Source organism: Leucoraja erinacea, chromosome 2, assembly GCF_028641065.1.
Source record: "Leucoraja erinacea ecotype New England chromosome 2, Leri_hhj_1, whole genome shotgun sequence".
Taxonomy (NCBI): domain Eukaryota; kingdom Metazoa; phylum Chordata; class Chondrichthyes; order Rajiformes; family Rajidae; genus Leucoraja; species Leucoraja erinaceus.
Genome location: NC_073378.1, coordinates 4,520,226 through 4,537,422, shown reverse-complemented (window position 1 = coordinate 4,537,422; position 17,197 = coordinate 4,520,226). Strand labels below are relative to the sequence as shown.

General features: G+C 43.3%; 1 protein-coding gene across 1 annotated transcript in view; it reads right to left on the bottom strand.

Moving 5' to 3' along the window:
* The window catches only part of LOC129706616 (collagen alpha-3(VI) chain-like), a 132,531-nt gene that overhangs the window by 67,854 nt on the left and 47,480 nt on the right, over positions 1 to 17,197 (bottom strand). Inside the window, exons 10-14 of the mRNA XM_055650971.1 lie at positions 8,269 to 8,340; positions 8,154 to 8,180; positions 8,003 to 8,047; positions 7,865 to 7,918; positions 4,019 to 4,081 (exon numbers count right to left, since the gene is read on the bottom strand). Coding sequence (XP_055506946.1) covers positions 4,019 to 4,081; positions 7,865 to 7,918; positions 8,003 to 8,047; positions 8,154 to 8,180; positions 8,269 to 8,340 — 261 coding nt within the window. The remainder of the gene's footprint in view (positions 1 to 4,018; positions 4,082 to 7,864; positions 7,919 to 8,002; positions 8,048 to 8,153; positions 8,181 to 8,268; positions 8,341 to 17,197) is intronic.

The following is a 17,197-nucleotide window of genomic DNA, read 5'->3' as shown; positions in this document are numbered from 1 at the left end:
CCCTCAACAGTAAGAATGTCCTTTCTCCAATTAGGAGACTAATACTCAAGGTGTGGCCTCACCAGGGGCCTGTGCAACTGCAGCAGGACCACCTTGCTCCTATACTCAAACCCTCATGCATTTATCCACATTATACTGCATCTGCCTACTCACACAACCTATCCAGCTCACCCTGCAGCCTCATAACATCCTCCTCGCAGCTCACACTGCCACCCAGCTTTGTGTGATCCGCAAAAACTTGGAGATGTTACATTTAATTACTTTGTCTAAATTGTTAATATATAATGTAAATAACTGGGGTCCCAGCTCCGAGCCTTGTGGTACTCCATTAGTCCCTGCCTGCCATTCTGAAAAGGACCCGTTAACTCTTACTCTTTGCTTCCGGTCTGCCAACCAGTTCTCTATCCATGTCAATACCCTACCCCCAATACCATGTGCTCTAATTTTGCACATTGATCTCTTGTATGGACCTTGTCAAAGGCTTTGTGATAGTCCAGATCCACCACATCCACTGGCTCTCCCTTATCCATTCTACTTGTAACATCCTCAAAAAATTCCAGAAGGTTAGCCAAGCATGATTTCCCCTTCATAAATCCATGTTGACTTTGACTGATCTTGTCACCGTTTTCCAAAACATCTTTAATAATCCACTCAAGCATCTTCCCCACCACTGATGTCAGGTTAACTGGTCTTTAATTCCCTGTTTTCTATCTCCCTCCTTTCTTAAAAAGTGGAGTTACATTAGCTACCCTCCAGTCCACAGGAACTGATCCAGAGTTGAGAGAACATTGGAAAATGCACCAATGCATCCATGATTTCTAGGGCCACCTCCTTGAGTATTCTGGGATGCAAACCATCAGGCCCTGGGGATTTATCTGCCTTCAGTTCCAACAGTTTACCTACCTAACACCATTTCCTGACTAATGTGGATTCCCTTCAGTTTCACCCTCCCATCAGATCCTCGGTCCCTAGTATTTGTGGGAGATTGTTTGTGTCTTCCTTCGTGAAGACAGAACCAAAGTACTGGTCTGCCATTTCCTTGTTTCCCATTATAAATTCACCTGTTTATGACTGTAAGAGACCTACATTTGCCTTCACTAATCTTTTCCTCTTCACATATCTATAGAAGCTTTTACAGTCAGTTTTATATTCCCTGCAAGCTCTATTTTCCCCCCCTCTTAATTAATCCCTTTGTCCTCCTCTGTTGAATTGTTGAATTCTAAATTTTCTCTCAGTCCTCGTTTTGCTGCTTCCTCTGGCCAATTTATATGCCTCTCCCTTGGATTTAACACTATCCCTAATTTCCCTTGTTAGCCACGGTTTTGCCGCCTTCCCCATTTTATTTTCACGCCAGGCAGGGATGAACAATTGTCGCAGTTCATCCATGCGACCTTAAAAATCTTTGCCATTGCACATCCACCGTCAACCCTTTAAGTATCATTTGCCAGTCTATCCTTGCCAATTCTCCTCTCATTCCACCAAAGTTACCTTTCTTTAAGTTCAGGACCCTTGTCTCTGAACGAACCGTGTCACTCTCCATCTTAATGCAGAATTCTACCATGTTATGGTCACTGTTGCCCAAGGGGCTTTGCACAACAAAATTGCTAACTAATCCTTCCTCACAACATCCTGGCTGCTCAACATCCAGCTTGGACGGAGGTGGAACGTGTTTCTAGCTTCAGGTTCCTGGGAGTCAACATCTCCGATGCCCTCTCTTGGACCCACAATACCTCAACTCTGATCAAGAAGGCTCACCAGCGTCTCTTCTTCCTGAGGAGACTGAAGAAAGTCTGTCTCCTCAGATCCTGGTGAACTTCTACCGCTGCACCATCGAGAGCATCCTTACCAACTGCATCACAGTATGGTATGGTAACTGCTCTGTCCCTGACTGGAAGGCATTGCAGAGGGTGGTGAAAATTGCCCAACGCATCACCGGTTCCTCGCTCCCCTCCATTGAGTCTGTCCAAAGCAAGCGCTGTCTGCGGAGGGCGCTCAGCATCGCCAAGGACTGCTCTCACCCCAACCATGGACTGTTTACCCTCCTACCATCCGGGAGGCGCTACAGGTCTCTCCGTTGCCGAACCAGCAGGTCGAGGAACAGCTTCTTCCCTGCGGCTGTCACTCTACTCAAAAACGTACCTTGGTGACTGCCAATCACCACCCCCCCCTGGACACTTATTATTATTTATTCAAATCATTTGCTATGTCGCTCTTCCAAGGAGATGCTAAATGCATTTCGTTGTCTCTGTACTGTACACTGACAATGACAATTAAAATTGAATCTGAATCTGAATCTGAATCTGAGATCTAACTATTCCTTTGGTTTATGTTTCATTCACAAGAAGAAGGAGATTGCACAATACCCTGTCTAGCGTGGCCTGCCCTCTCGTCGGTTCCTCTACATATTGGCTTAGAAAACCATCCTGTACACATACCATGAAATCCTCCTCCACAATGTTGTTACTAATCTGGTTGGCCCAATCTATATAGAGATTAAAGTCACCCATGATAACTGTTGTACCTTTGCTACCCACATTCCTAATTTCCTGTTTGATGCTATCCCCAACATGACTACTGCTGTTTGTTGGGTCTGTACACAACTCCAACAAGTCAGTTTTATGCCCTTAGAAATTTGGCAGTTTTACCCATACAGATTCTACAGCATCCAATCTAATGCCTCTCAATCAAGGCACATTTTGATTTTTGCCACTGATCTCTCTGCCTTCCATTTTTACTTGTCTCTGCCTTCTACCTTTTGCTTCTGACCCCTCATTTTACGGCCCTGCATTGGCTCCCATTCCCTTGCCATATTAGCCATTACGGAAACCTGGACAGGTACATGGATAAGAAAGGTTTAGAGGAATATGGGCCAAATGTGAGCAAATACGAATAGCTTATTTGGGGCACCCTGGTCAGTATGGACTAGTTGGACTAAAGGGCCTGTTTCTGTTTGACTTTGTGACTCTTGTTTCCCCCTCTGTCCACAGAAACCTATAAAGCTCAGGCTATCCAACAAACTGTTTATTTTATGTGGGTGTTCCTGCAGCTTTGATTTGATTTTTGTGTTTATGTTGCAGATTGTCACAATGTTAATACCATTCCAATATTTCTAGTAATCTCCAAAGAATATTAAAACAATATAACTTCAATGGATGGGAGCCAAGTTTCTGCTTTGCATGTAATCTGTAATGCAGACCCAACTTGAACCCAAGACTGAAACATTTTTCTATTTTAAATTTGTTGCCAACATTTTCCATCAAATTTAGTTACATATTGCTGAACATTAAATTTGGGAATGTATTGTTATATCACACTTGCATAAATTATTCCCTGAGCATAAGAAATAGAAATACAAAGAACGGCATGGTGACGCAGTGTTAGAGTTGCTGCCTTACAGCGCTTAAAGTGCCAGAGACCCGGGTTCGATCCCCACTACGGGTGCTGTGTATACGGAATTTGTACCCCCCCCCCCCCCCGTGACTGCGTGGGTTATCTCCTGGACCTTTGGTTTCGTCCCACCCCAAAGGCGTACAGGTTTGTAGGTTAATTGGCTTGGTAAATGTAAAAATTGTTGCTAATGTGAGTATTAATCACTGGTCGGTGCAGACTCAGTGGGCCGAAGGGCCTGTTTCTGTGCTGTATCTCTAAACTAAACTAAACAAGTTTTTCTTGCCTCCTCCTCCATTCAATGAAATTATGACAGATCTTTTAAATCAGTGGCATCTTGCACTAATCTTTATCCATCAGTTCCCTCATATGGAAAAAGTTCAACTTCTGCCTACCCGAAGCCCTTTTGCATACAAGAATCCCAAAGATTCATACTTTTCTGGTTGAAGACATTTCTTCTCAAATCAATACTGAATGTCTGACCCCTTATTTTAGCAATGTGACTTCAGGTTCTAGACATCTCACGCCAGAGGAAACATTAACATTATATCGACCCTCTCAGATCACCAGACACCAAAGTATTAAATGAATAAACATCTCATCGAGAGATGGAAGGTGTGGTTTTACTTACGTGGTCTCCAGGTAAGCCTTCTTTTCCAACTTCACCATGGTCTCCTTTTTCACCTTTCTTACCCTACAAGTCAAGAACAATTAATTAAATATCAGAGGACGTCAGAAGTATTTTTGTTGCAGGCAATCACATATAATTTAATCATAGGTTAAATTGAACAAACTTATCAAAATAACAGCCTGACTGCATTATTGTAGAGGTCTATCTAAAATATAGGCACATGGAAGTGCAGGGAATAGGGGGATGTGGATCGTGTACATGCAGAGGTGATCAGTTCAGCACAAACATGGTGGGCTGAAGGGTCTGATCCTGTGCTGTACTGTTCTATGTTCTATGTTCTAGAACTTGATGATCTATTAAAAAAATATATAGTAACCATTATTTCCTATGTAAATGTTCATGCTTCTTTGTTAAACCATCATTGGCAAAAAGTGGTGGATGTATTATGAAGGTCAGTGAATTCCTTGGAGAAAATCCTTTCAGGTTCAGAATTGTTTTAGAGGCTGGAGTTTCATTGTACGCAATGAGGAATAATGTCAAGTCAAGTCAAGTCAAGTCAAGTTTATAATGTGATTGTGGTAACAAAACCATCTTATTTCATGCTGGAGTATTAAAAAATGCATCATTGTTGCTGCAAGGTTCCCTGGGACTCGACTGGATCGGACACCGCTACAACCAACTGAGCACACAGATCGGACGCGGCCTGCAACAGCACAGAACAGTGGAGCAGTGGAGGACACAAATTGCCTTACAAGTCATAAAGGCCAAGTTAAGAACTCTACTTTCGTAACAATTGGGACTTGATTCATGAAAAATGGCACCAAAACCTGGCAACTCATGTATACTGTCTCTGTGTACACATGTATACTTGTATACCCTATACACTTGTACTGAACAAAGCTTATGTATATATACTTTTACTGAACTGTATGCAAAAAGAGAATTTCACTGTACCTCGGTACATGTGACAATAAAGTACAATTGAAGCATTGAACCTTGTTTGTACTTAATTTAGTCTTTAATATTTTCTGCTTCTTGATTAAATCAACATTCCCAAGAATTGGAGAGAAATGTTTGTGTTTTCAGTTTAAGACTTAAAAATTCTACACGTCATACGTATTCTCATTAGCGTAACTCTCACAAGGTAATTTTTTGATGTTCTTCCTAAAAACACAAAATGAGTAAAATAGATCTGGACATTTTCACCTGCATTTCTCCAGTTTTCAAGTAGCACATGTCTAACATTTAGGGCAATGTGGCAATGTATCAGCAGTGATTGTGGACATTTTTGTTACATAGACCAGATGTGACCAAGAATAGGTTCTGCAAATGAGCTGAACTCCCATTATGAGTCATTTGTAAGCTTTAAAATGGTTTAGAAATAGCCCACTTCTGTACAAATGAGGTGGGATTACTTTCTCATTGTTTCTGCCAATGCCTGATTCCAAGCTGGAAATTTAAATAGAAACATATTTATTTTTTGACAATCTTTTTGCATTCTCCCGACAACTGGAATCATCATTTGCTTTTTAATTTAAAATAGTAACAAACATTTGTCCCTTTTTGCAATTTCCTTTTCAAAAATTTAGATCCAGATATTGAGCTACACTGGCTGCCTTGGATTATTATTGGTGTTAAATATAGCCAATTACACTTTTTCCGATGTCCTTTCGTGATTAGATGTAAACTGGGATCTTGTGGTCAGTGGCAAATCAACTCTGCTTGCCACTAACTTTCTAGAACCAAACCGAAAAGATTCAGTGAGTTCAATGCTGTGAACTACACTTTCCCCAACACCAGTTGCATTCCCAGGTACACAAAACAAGGGATTTATAGCGGGTTGTGGAGCGAAGGAAATATGACGTTCAGGCCGAAACCCTTCTTCAGAAAGTGACGGGGGTTTTTAAAAAAAGGAGGTTTATGGGAATCTTTGAGGAAGGGGAGGAGACAGCAAGGACTAACAAGGAATTTATATTGTTTATGAACAATGATGTTAACAAACAAAAGTGCAATTTTAAACAAATGGTTTAAATCTTTCATAGACATCAAAACTGAATTTGTACCAAGCAAATGCATTTTAATTTAAGTGTGTTGCACTGATTTCTTTAAGGTGGATTAGGTGATTGTTCAAATGCCTAAGCCTTAGAAGGTCAGATTGGAATCATTTACAAAACTCAATGAGACCTCCCCATTTAAGTGGCAAAACTTTCCTTAATTTACAGTTCTTTAGTAAATTGTGCTTTTAGACATTGCAAATTATACTAGGGTAAGCATTATTTTGTAATATTTATATGATGAGAATTGTTTTACTAAATGGTATATACTGATAGTTTTGCTTGATAAATGCCTTACAGTGGCAGAGACCTGACTACAGTGCTGTCTGTATGGAGTTTGTACAGATTCAGATTCAATTTTAATTGGCATTGTCAGTGTACGTTGTACAGTGTACATGGTACGTTCTCCCTGTTACCTCCGGGATCTCTGGTTTCCTCCCACAATCCAAAGACATAAAGGTTTGTAGGTTAATTGGCTTGGTAAAATTGTAAATTGTCGCTAGTGTGTGTATGTTAGTGTGTGGAGATCGCTGGTCAGCACTGGCTTGGTGGGATAAAGATTACAAGATTACAAGAGATTGTCATTTGGACCCCTTGAGGTCAACGAAATGGCTTGGTGGGATAGACCCCAAGACACAACATAAGGACCCATCCTTCCATTGCTGTAGGCCAAATCTCTATAATCTCCCCCCCCCCCCCTCTCCCCCCCCCCCCCCCCGATGTCAGAGTCAAAGCTGACTCGCTTAAATATAAAGGACTCACTTCCCTGCTACATCTCTATAATAAACTAAACTGTGATCTTTTGCCATACACTCTTTAATCTTGAAAGAGAAGAAGCAGGAATTGTACCAAAATTGAATATACATTAGTTATATATTACTTATAGAAACATAGAAAATAGGTGCAGGAGTAGGCCATTCGGCCCTTCGAACCTGCACCGCCATTCAATATGATCATGGCTGATCATCCAACTCAGTATCCCATACCTGCCTTCTCTCCATACCCCCTGATCCCTTTAGCCACAAGGGCCACATCTAACTCCCCTCTTAAATATAGCCAATGAACTGGCCTCAACTACATTCTGTGACAGAGAATTCCAGAGATTCACCACTCTCTGTGTGAATTTTTTTTTTCTCATCTCAGTCCTAAAAGATTTCCCCTTTATCCTTAAACTGTGGCCCCTTGTTCTGGACTTCCCCAACGTCGGGAACAATCTTCCTGCATCTAGCCTGTCCAACCCCTTTAGAATTTTGTAAGTTTCTATAAGATCCCCCCTCAATCTTCTAAATTCTAGCGAGTACAAGCCGAGTCTATCCAGTCTTTCTTCATATGAAACTCCTGACATCCCAGGAATCAGTCTGGTGAACCTTCTCTGTACTCCCTCTATGTCAGGAATGTCCTTCCTCAGATTCAATATGATCATGGCTGATCATCCAACTCAGTATCCTGTACCTGCCTTCTCTCCACACCCCCTGATCCCTATAGCCACAATTTTACTATTATTATGTATTTATTATGTAAAATGAAATATATTACTGTGCCAAAAACCAATGAAACTTAATTGAATTTAAATCTCTGAACAGATTTACAAAGTAACAATTTTGGCTGTGAAAAGCTGGTACAAATTATGTTTCTGCCCAATTCCACCTGCTAACAAATTGTTTTTTTCATACCAAGAGTGCTCTGTAAGTGCTAAATATAGATTACATTTCATGGGAACCAAAGACTTTCTGATGATGTGCAGCATGTTGACAGGGAAGCATGATTTCTGAATATTAGAACATGACAGTACCGGATTTCCTTGTGCACCATTTTCACCAGATGATCCAGCAACTCCATAGTCTCCCTATAGGAACAGAATATTCTATGAATACTTATAATAAATCGAGAAATGATCTTTGAGCGTAAATCTAATTTGGGAAATTATTACCTGTTCTCCGGAAATTCCATTGATGCCATCGATTCCACTCATACCCTGTTACAAAGACAATCTTTTAGAACGCTGCTTTTAAAAGGGACACAGGTAGGTTTTTCTTGATGAATAACTAACTTTTAATTTCGAGCAGACATTTCATATTTACCTTTTCTCCAGGATATCCTGAGATTCCCTGAAAAACAAAGTTTCATTCATCAGACCACATGTAGAAAACTGCGATGTTAAGATATACTTATATTTAATAAGGGGTAGATTCTTACCTTGTGGCCTCTGAAACCAATACATCCTTCAATCCCTCGAGTTCCATTTGGACCGGCTGGGCCTCTTTCACCCTAGAAACAATTAAAGGTGTCACTTGAGCATCTCGATAACAATGTTCATAAATTCATGTGAAAGACGCAAAATTAGGCCATTCAGCCTATCAAGTCTACTCCGCCATTCAATCATGGCTGATCAATCAACCCCATTCTCCTGCCTTCTCCCCAGAACCTCTGAAACCCACACAAATTAAGAATCTACCTATCTATGCCTCAAAAATATCCATTGACAAGGCTTCCACAGCCTTCTATGGCAATTCCACAGATTCACCACCCACTGTCAAAGAAATTCATCTCCTTCCTAAAGGAACGTCCTTCCATTCTGAGGCCACGAACTCTGGCCCTAGACTCTCCCAGTAGTGGAAATCTCCTCTCCATATCCACTCTATCCAAGTCTTTCAGCCTTTTAGCCCACAGCTAAAATTGGAAGTTAAATATACAATGGTTAGAGGTTTTTTAGATTGTCAGTTGTTTCCGAAATACATCATTAAAATGATTATTGCAGTTTTTTTTATAAAAATCTCAGTTTATTTAATACATTCTCAATATTCAAATGGAGAATAAAGATTTCATCAAGTAAGAAATTTACGAGATACACAAATACACTTCTGAATATCCAGAAATGAGAAAGGAAAAGTTCAGAACTGTAAATACAAATGAACAAAATAATTAATGTTTTGAAAGGCTGATGTGATTAGGAATGTCAAATGTAATATTTAATGAGAATATTCACATCTGTAAGTGATCAAATAAATAAACGATAATGCACCAAGTTTTTTGCTCGTTTCCAGCAACAGGACGAACCCATTGAATGTTTTTTGAGTAACTTGAAACACATGGCCGCGTGCTGTCGCTTTGGAGAATTATGTGATGAGCTGATCCGCGACAAACTCGTTGGAGGTTTACTCAGTGACAAGGTGCGAGATGAATTGCTTCGAAACACTGAACTGACTCTAAATCAAGCCGAACTCGCCTGTCGGATCCCTGAGATAACGGCTTCTCACACAAGGGCTGTAACCTCTGGGCAACATTCCCAGTATAATGTTAATCTTGCCGATACCTTCTGTCATAGCAAGCCTTCAAAGCCTTCCCCTCCCGGGCATCAACAAAGGTCTACTGCTCGGTGCCCTAATTGTAACAGTTCTCACGCTCCAGGTCGGGAATTCTGCGCTGCTTCTGGGAAAATTTGCCACTACTGTAAGAAATTTGTCCACTTCGCAAAATGTTGCTATTCTCATTCTACTCAATCCGTCCCAAGGACAAATGTGCACCTGTTAAAACAGGAAACTAGTAATAACGAGTAGCAAGAGCTGGTTGCGCCATCTCCCGCCTTCCTCTCTGAAAGCCAAGATAACATTTCAGTCATTCACTCCCTCCTCCCTTCCACTTACAAGCAACTCAACCCCAAAGTCACCCTGATTGTTAATAACAAAACTGCACTCGTTAAGATTGATACCGGAGCGAAATGCAATGTCATTTCCTTATCTGAATTTAAATGAATACTTTGTAACAGCTCTCAAGGGTCGGGTCATTCCAGTATCGAACCTCTCGGCACGAGAATGGACTAGTCCGGGGGCGGCCCTTAGCTACAGGGATAAAGGGCAGGGATTTAGGCATGATCTCTCTCTTGCAGACCCGACTGGACAAGAGAACAATGCCTAATAAAAGTTCTCCCGAATTACCTGGCTCCTCGCCTTCATATTGGGCTTATGGACATGCCACAACATCGGCCTATGGGGGTGAGGTTCTGTACCCACTTGGAGAAACTGAATTGAACTGCATCATAGACCTGCGGTCTCACACGCTAAAGTTTTTTACTGTTCGAGGGGAATCTGCAACTCTGATTGGTATCAATACATGCCACGATCTGGGCCTAGTCTAGTTTGGCCCTGCTGTCCATCAACTCTTTCTCACTGAGAGCCCCACACAACAGATACTCTGACAATATAAAGAACTGTTTGATGATGAGCTTGGAAAGCTGCCCCTCAAATACAATATCGCCGTGGATCTCAATATCACTCCTGTGGTGTGAGCCCCACACCATGTGCCACATGCCACGCGCGGCAAAGTGCACAATAAGCTCTAGCGGATGGTGTCCCTGGATGTCATAGCTACAGTTACTGACCCATCTGACTGGGTTTCCACCATGGTGGTAGCAATTAAAAAAAACAAGGAACAAATCTGAATATGCATCAACCCCATAGACATAAACACAGCAATCAAATGCCCACACTACCCGATGCGAACGGTAGAGGAAGTTGCTGCTCAGATAGGCAACACATCCGTGTTCTCCATTCTGGATGCCAAAAGCTTGTTTTGGCAGATCCCGCTGGATCACAACTCGTCCAACCTCACTACGTTCGGCACCCCCTTCGGCCGTTACAAATTCCTGATAATGCCCTTCGGCATCACCTCTGCCAGTGAGGTTTTCCAGCGCACAATGGAACAACTGTTTGCGGGGTATCCGTGCGCCATTATTGTCAATGACACTCTTATTTACGGGCGTGGCTTGGCTGAGCATGACACTAATCTGAACAGAGTGCTGAACAATGCCAACAACTCAAGCTCAATCCCCTGAAATGTAATTTTCGGGTCCCGGAAGTTACCTATGTTGGGCATGTTTTCTCAAGAGATGGTCTCAGGCTGGACCCATCAAAAACTACTGCCGCCAACGAGATGCCGGTTCCTAATGACGTTACGAGTTTAAAAAGATTCCTTGGAATGGTCAACTACCTGGGGAAATTCATTCCCAACCTCAGCGATATATGTAATTCCTGCAGGAACTGACACACAAAGACACTGAATTGTCCTGGTATTCACAGCACCAAAGAGCTTTTGATATCCTCAAGTTGCAGCTGGCCAGCGCATCTACCATCACTTATTTCGCTTTACAGTTACCAGTGATGCTCCCATCCGATGCGTCCCAGTACGGTCCTGGCGCTGCCTGCCAACAGACGCTGGTTAACATCTTGAACAAACCCATTCATGCTGCCCCGGGTCGCATGCAACGGATGATGATGCAGCTGCAGCGTTTTGATTTCACCATAGTCTACAAAAAAGGCAAGGACATGCACATCGCTGACACGTTATCAAGGGCCCCACAACAAACCAGCTGAAGTCTGCACTATCTGCAAAAGACTAGCACCACACCAACAGAAACAACCCTTACTATCACACCCGGTTCCTCCTCTACCATAGTCCACGGTAGCCACCAACATATTCAAATGACATGGGAAACACCACCTGGTTCTCGTCGACTCGTATTCAGGCTGGTTCGAAATGGACCTACTACAAACCATCACATCTGACACAGTCATCCAGAAGTTGTCACGCCATTTCTCTGTGCACGGTTCCCCTGCACACCACCTATCCCACAATTAAGCCTGGCAAGTGATAGGTGGATACAGGTGTGTGTGTGTGTTGGGGGTTGGGGGGGGGGGGGGGGGGGGTTGGTTGATAGTCAGGTGGTTGGACTAAGACCAGGGATGACAAGACAAAAGCAGTGAGATAAGTGTAGGAGACATGTAAATTGTGAAGCCTGCTAAAATTGCAGATGGAAGGGAAGGGGGGAGGGGAATAATGGGTGTGATTCCAGGTGGAACACAAGGAAGTGGGGGGGGGTAGGGGGAGTAAAGAAGAATAAAGTGGTGGTTGTTTGTAGGTTCATTTCCGAAAATTGTGCATTCATCACTAATACCATTAGGTTGTAAGCTATCCAAGCGGAATGTGAGGTGGTGTTCCTCCAGTTCACATGTAGCCTTGCTCTGGCAATGGAGGATATCCAGAACAGAAAGGTCAGTATGGGAATGGCAATGTGCAGGGGAGTTGATATGATCATTAATCAGGAGATATGATTATTAACCAGTGTTTGGCAAAATGATTATCAATTCAAAGGAAGCCACGTTGGGAACACTGAATAGAGTAGGCGAGGTTAGAGGACGTGCCCGTGAACCTCTATCTCAACTGGAAGGACCGTTGTGGTCTCAGAATGGATGTGAGCTTGTACTCGCTAGAATTTAGAAGATTGAGGGGGGATCTTATAGAAACTTACAAAATTCTTAAGGGGTTGGACAGGCTAGACGCAGGAAGATTGTTCCCAATGTTTGGGAAATCCAGAACAAGGGGTCACAGTTTAAGGATAAGGGGGAAATATTTTAGGACTGAGATGAGAAAAACATTTTTCACACAGAGAGTGGTGAATCTCTGGAATTCTCTGCCACAGAAGGTAGTTGAGGCCAGTTCATTGGCTATATTTAAGAGGGAGTTAGATGTGGCCCTTGTGGCTAAAGGGATCAGGGGGTATGGAGAGAAGGCAGGTACAGGATACTGAGTTGAGCCATGATCATATTGAATGGCGGTGCAGGCTCGATGGGCTGAATGGCCTACTCCTGCACCTATTTTCTATGTTTCTATGTGAGGGGCAGGGACAGGTGTTACATCTCCTGCTGTTGCATGGGATGTTACTGCATCAGGCCGTGAGTGTTGATGCACATTTGTATATTTTCCCTGGATCATTGGAGGTTGAGGGGATATTTGATAAAAAGTATATCAAATTATGAGAGATGTAGATAGGGTCGACAGTCAAAACCTTTCTGTTACAGTGGGAATACCCAACGCTAGAAGGCATAGCTATAATGAGAGAGGAGATTCAGATTCAGATTCAGATTCAGATTCAGATTTAATTGTCATTGTCAGTGTACAGTACAGAGACAACGAAATGCATTTAGCATCTCCCTTGAAGAGCGACATAGCAAACAATTTGAATAAATAATAATAAGTGTCCGGGGGGGGGTGGTGATTGGCAGTCACCGAGGTACGTTGTTGAGTAGAGTGACAGCCACCGGGAAGAAGCTGTTCCTCGACCTGCTGGTTCGTCAACGGAGAGACCTGCAGCGCCTCCCGGATGGTAGGAGGGTAAACAGTCCATGGTTGGGGTGAGAGCAGTCCTTGGCGATGCTGAGCGCCCTCTGCAGACAGCGCTTGCTTTGGACAGACTCAATGGAGGGGAGCGAGGAACCGGTGATGCGTTGGGCAATTTTCACCACCCTCTGCTATGCCTTCCGGTCGGAGACAGAGCAGTTGCCATACCATACTGTGATGCAGTTGGTAAGGATGCTCTCGATGGTGCAGCGGTAGAAGTTCACCAGGATCTGAGGAGACAGATGGACCTTCTTCAGTCTCCTCAGGAAGAAGAGACGCTGATGAGCCTTCTTGATCAGAGTAGAGGTATTGTGGGTCCAAGAGAGGTCATCGGAGATGTTGACTCCCAGGAACCTAAAGCAAGAAACACGTTCCACCTCCGTCCCGTTAATGTGGATGGGGGTGTGCGTGCCGCCTCTGGACTTCCTGAAGTCTACAATGAGCTCCTTGGTCTTCTTGGAGTTAAGGGCCAGGTTGTTGTCAGCGCACCATGCTGCTAAGTGCTGGACCTCCTCCCTGTAGGCCAGCTCATCGTTGTTGCTGATGAGGCCAATCACCGTTGTATCATCTGCATACTTGATGATGGTGTTAGTACCATGTACAGGTGTGCAGTCATAGGTGAAGAGGGAGTAGAGGAGGGGCTCAGCACACAGCCCTGTGGAACACCGGTGTTCAGGGTGAGGGTTGAAGAGGTGTGCTTGTCTAACCTCACAGACTGGGGTATGTTGGTTAGAAAGTCCAGTATCCAGTTGCAGAGGGAGGGGTCGATGCCCAGGTTACCGAGTTTGGTGATCAGTTTAGAGGGTATAATGGTGTTGAATGCTGAGCTGTAATCGATGAACAGCATTCTTACATAAGTGTCTCTGTTGTCGAGGTGGGAGAGGGCGGAGTGAAGTGCCGTTGAGATGGCATCCTCCGTACTCCTGTTCTTGCGGTAGGCAAACTGATAGGGATCCAGTGTGGGGGGTAGGCAGCTTTTGAGGTGTGCCAGGACCAGCCTCTCTAAGCACTTGGTGATGATGGGGGTAAGTGCAACTGGGCGGAAGTCGTTGAGGAAAGCATCGTGGAGATGTGCATGACAAGTTTTTTACGCAGTGGGTGATGGGGGCTTGAAACGCATTACCCATGGTGATGGAGGAGGAGGCAGATACTATAGTGGTGTTTAAGAGGATTTTAGATAGACACATGGAAGTGCAGAGAGTAGAGGGATATGGATCATGTACAAGCAGATGAGATCAGATAATTGGCCATCATGTTCGGCACCAACATTGTGGGCCAAAGGGCCTGTTCCTGTGCTGTACTGTCTTTGGTTCTATTTTCAAAGAGAGCATTGAGTTTCAGTTCACTGACAAGTGTACACTGGTTTCAAAGCATGGGATTGGGTTGGAAGTATTTTTAGAATTATTTTTTCATAATGCAATTTTATAACAATATAACTCCTCGGGGGTCTCTCAGAAATAATATCGTAAATTTCGAGCTTAATGGTATATTTTAAAGTGATAAACCAGCTGTGCTTTGTCAAATTAAAAGCAAAGCAGTATTTTCACCGGGGGGGAAATGTTGGAATCATCATCTTCCTGTTTGGACATAAATATATGTTCTACTTGTTTCAAAGATGGATCATAACAAGTGTTATTAACTCTTCTAAAGCAGTCAAACGCAGTGAAATTCAGATAGATAAACAATCAGATAGAATTTTGGATAAGAGTACTACATCCAAATAAGGAAAATACTCTCTTCTTGGACTAGTTATTTCCCACCAGACTCTTGCAATGGCCATTACCAGATGTGACCGTTTCTACATAGGCATTCCCTTGGAGTCTAAAATATAGAACATACAGCACAGGAACAGGCTCTTCTACATTGAAGCCTGTGCCAAACACGATGCCAAATTTAACTAATCCCTTTTGCCTACACAATTCATTTCTATTAATTCCCTGCATGTTCATAAAGCCGTTTAACTGCCACGATGACATCCTTCTCCACCACCACACCTTGCAACTCATTCAGGTCGCACACCACTCTCTGTTTAAAAAAACTTGCCTTGGACATCTCCTTTAAATTTCCCCCCTCTCACCTTAAAGATATGCCCTCTAACCACATAACCATATAACCATATAACAATTACAGCACGGAAACAGGCCATCTCGGCCCTACAAGTCCGTGCCGAACAATTATTTTCCCTTAGTCCCACCTGCCTGCACTCATACCATAACCCTCCATTCCCTTCTCATCCATATGACTATCCAATTTGTTTTTAAATGATACCAACGAACCTCCCTCCACCACTTCCACTGGAAGCTCATTCCACACCGCTACCACTATCTAGTGTTGTACATTCCTAGTCTGCAAAAATAGCTTCTCTCTGTCCTCCCTATCTAAGCCTCGGTCTTGATAAAACAATTCATGTATAATTTTATGTACTTACATAAGGTCTCCAAACAGCCTCTGATGCGTCAGCAAATATAATGTAAGTTTATCCATAATGTCCCTATAACTGATGCCCTCTCATTCAGATTAGCACCACATTTAGTCAATCCAAGGTCACATCATACATCAGTACTGCCTTTCTGGGAATCAGTTTAATGAACCCTTTAGTTTTTATATTTAATGTTGTCACGTGTACCAAGTTTTGATTTGCATGCTATGTAATCAGATCATATGATACTTTACAGAAATACAATCAAGTGAAACTCATATACAATAGGTAGAGCAAGGGGGTGCAGAATATAGTTAGCTTTGTTGCGCACAGGTTCCATAGATAAAGTTCAATATCACACAATTACAATCACAATAATATGTTATTAACCAAGTATGTTTTGCAACATACGAGGAATTTTCTTTGCCTAATCGGTCATACAAATAAAAAGCAAAACAGCACACAAAACACATTTTAACATAAACACCCACCACAGAGACTCCACATTCCTCACTATGATGGAAGGCGAAAAAAAGTACAATTTTTACACAGAGAGTGGTGAAACTGTGGAATTCTCTTTGGTAGTTGAGGCCAGTTCATTGGCTATATTTAAGAGGGAGTTAGATGTGGCCCTTGTGGCTAAAGGAATCAGGGGGTATGGAGAGAAGGCAGGGATGGGATACTAAGTTGGATGATCAGCCATGATCATATTGAATGGCGGTGCAGGATCGAAGGGCCGAATGGCCTACTCCTGCGCCTATTTTCTATGTTTCTACGTTTCTATCTCTTCCCTTAGCTCTTCTGCGGTCGGGGGCCTCGAGCCTTCCGTTGAAGGGATGATCTTCACTCCCGTAACCAGTGGCGTTTTGGGCCCTCCGCGTCGGGCCGATCCAGCTCCTGCTTCGGAGGGGACGTCAGCTCCCCCGTGCCGGCCGATCAAACTCCACGTCAGGGCTGGTCGAAGCCTCTGCATTTGTCGGAGCTCCAGACTAGCCTCTCCCGAGACTGCGAGCTCTTGATGGTAAGTTCGCAGGCGTTCCCAGACAAGGGATCGGCTCTGATATTAAGTCTGCGCCCCACTGTGGGGCCCAAGGTCAGTTAGAGGAGGCTTCCAGCTCCATCGATGATAGGCCGCAAAGCAATCGGAGACGCGACCCGGAAACATCGCGTCTCCGGCAAGATGAGAAACTAAAAGAAAGTTTCCTACTCCTCCCTCCACATCAAACAAACCGGAAAACATTTACATAAACTTATAAAATGCAATACAACTTTTAAAAAGATGAAAAACAAACAGATTGTTGGCGGCGATGCCAAGAGTTCAGCGTCCCTGGTTCTTGCAATGGAGGAGGTAATTTGGACATTGGCCCCTGCAATGGAGTAGAGGTAATTTGGACCGTCCCCAGAAACCTGATCACAGAGGGTAAAAAGAAGCTGTTCCTGAGCCTGGTGTTGCTCGCCTTCAATCTTCTGTAAGTTCTGCCCAACGGACGTGTGGAGAAGAAGGAATGGCCAACATAGAAAGTTAGAAACATA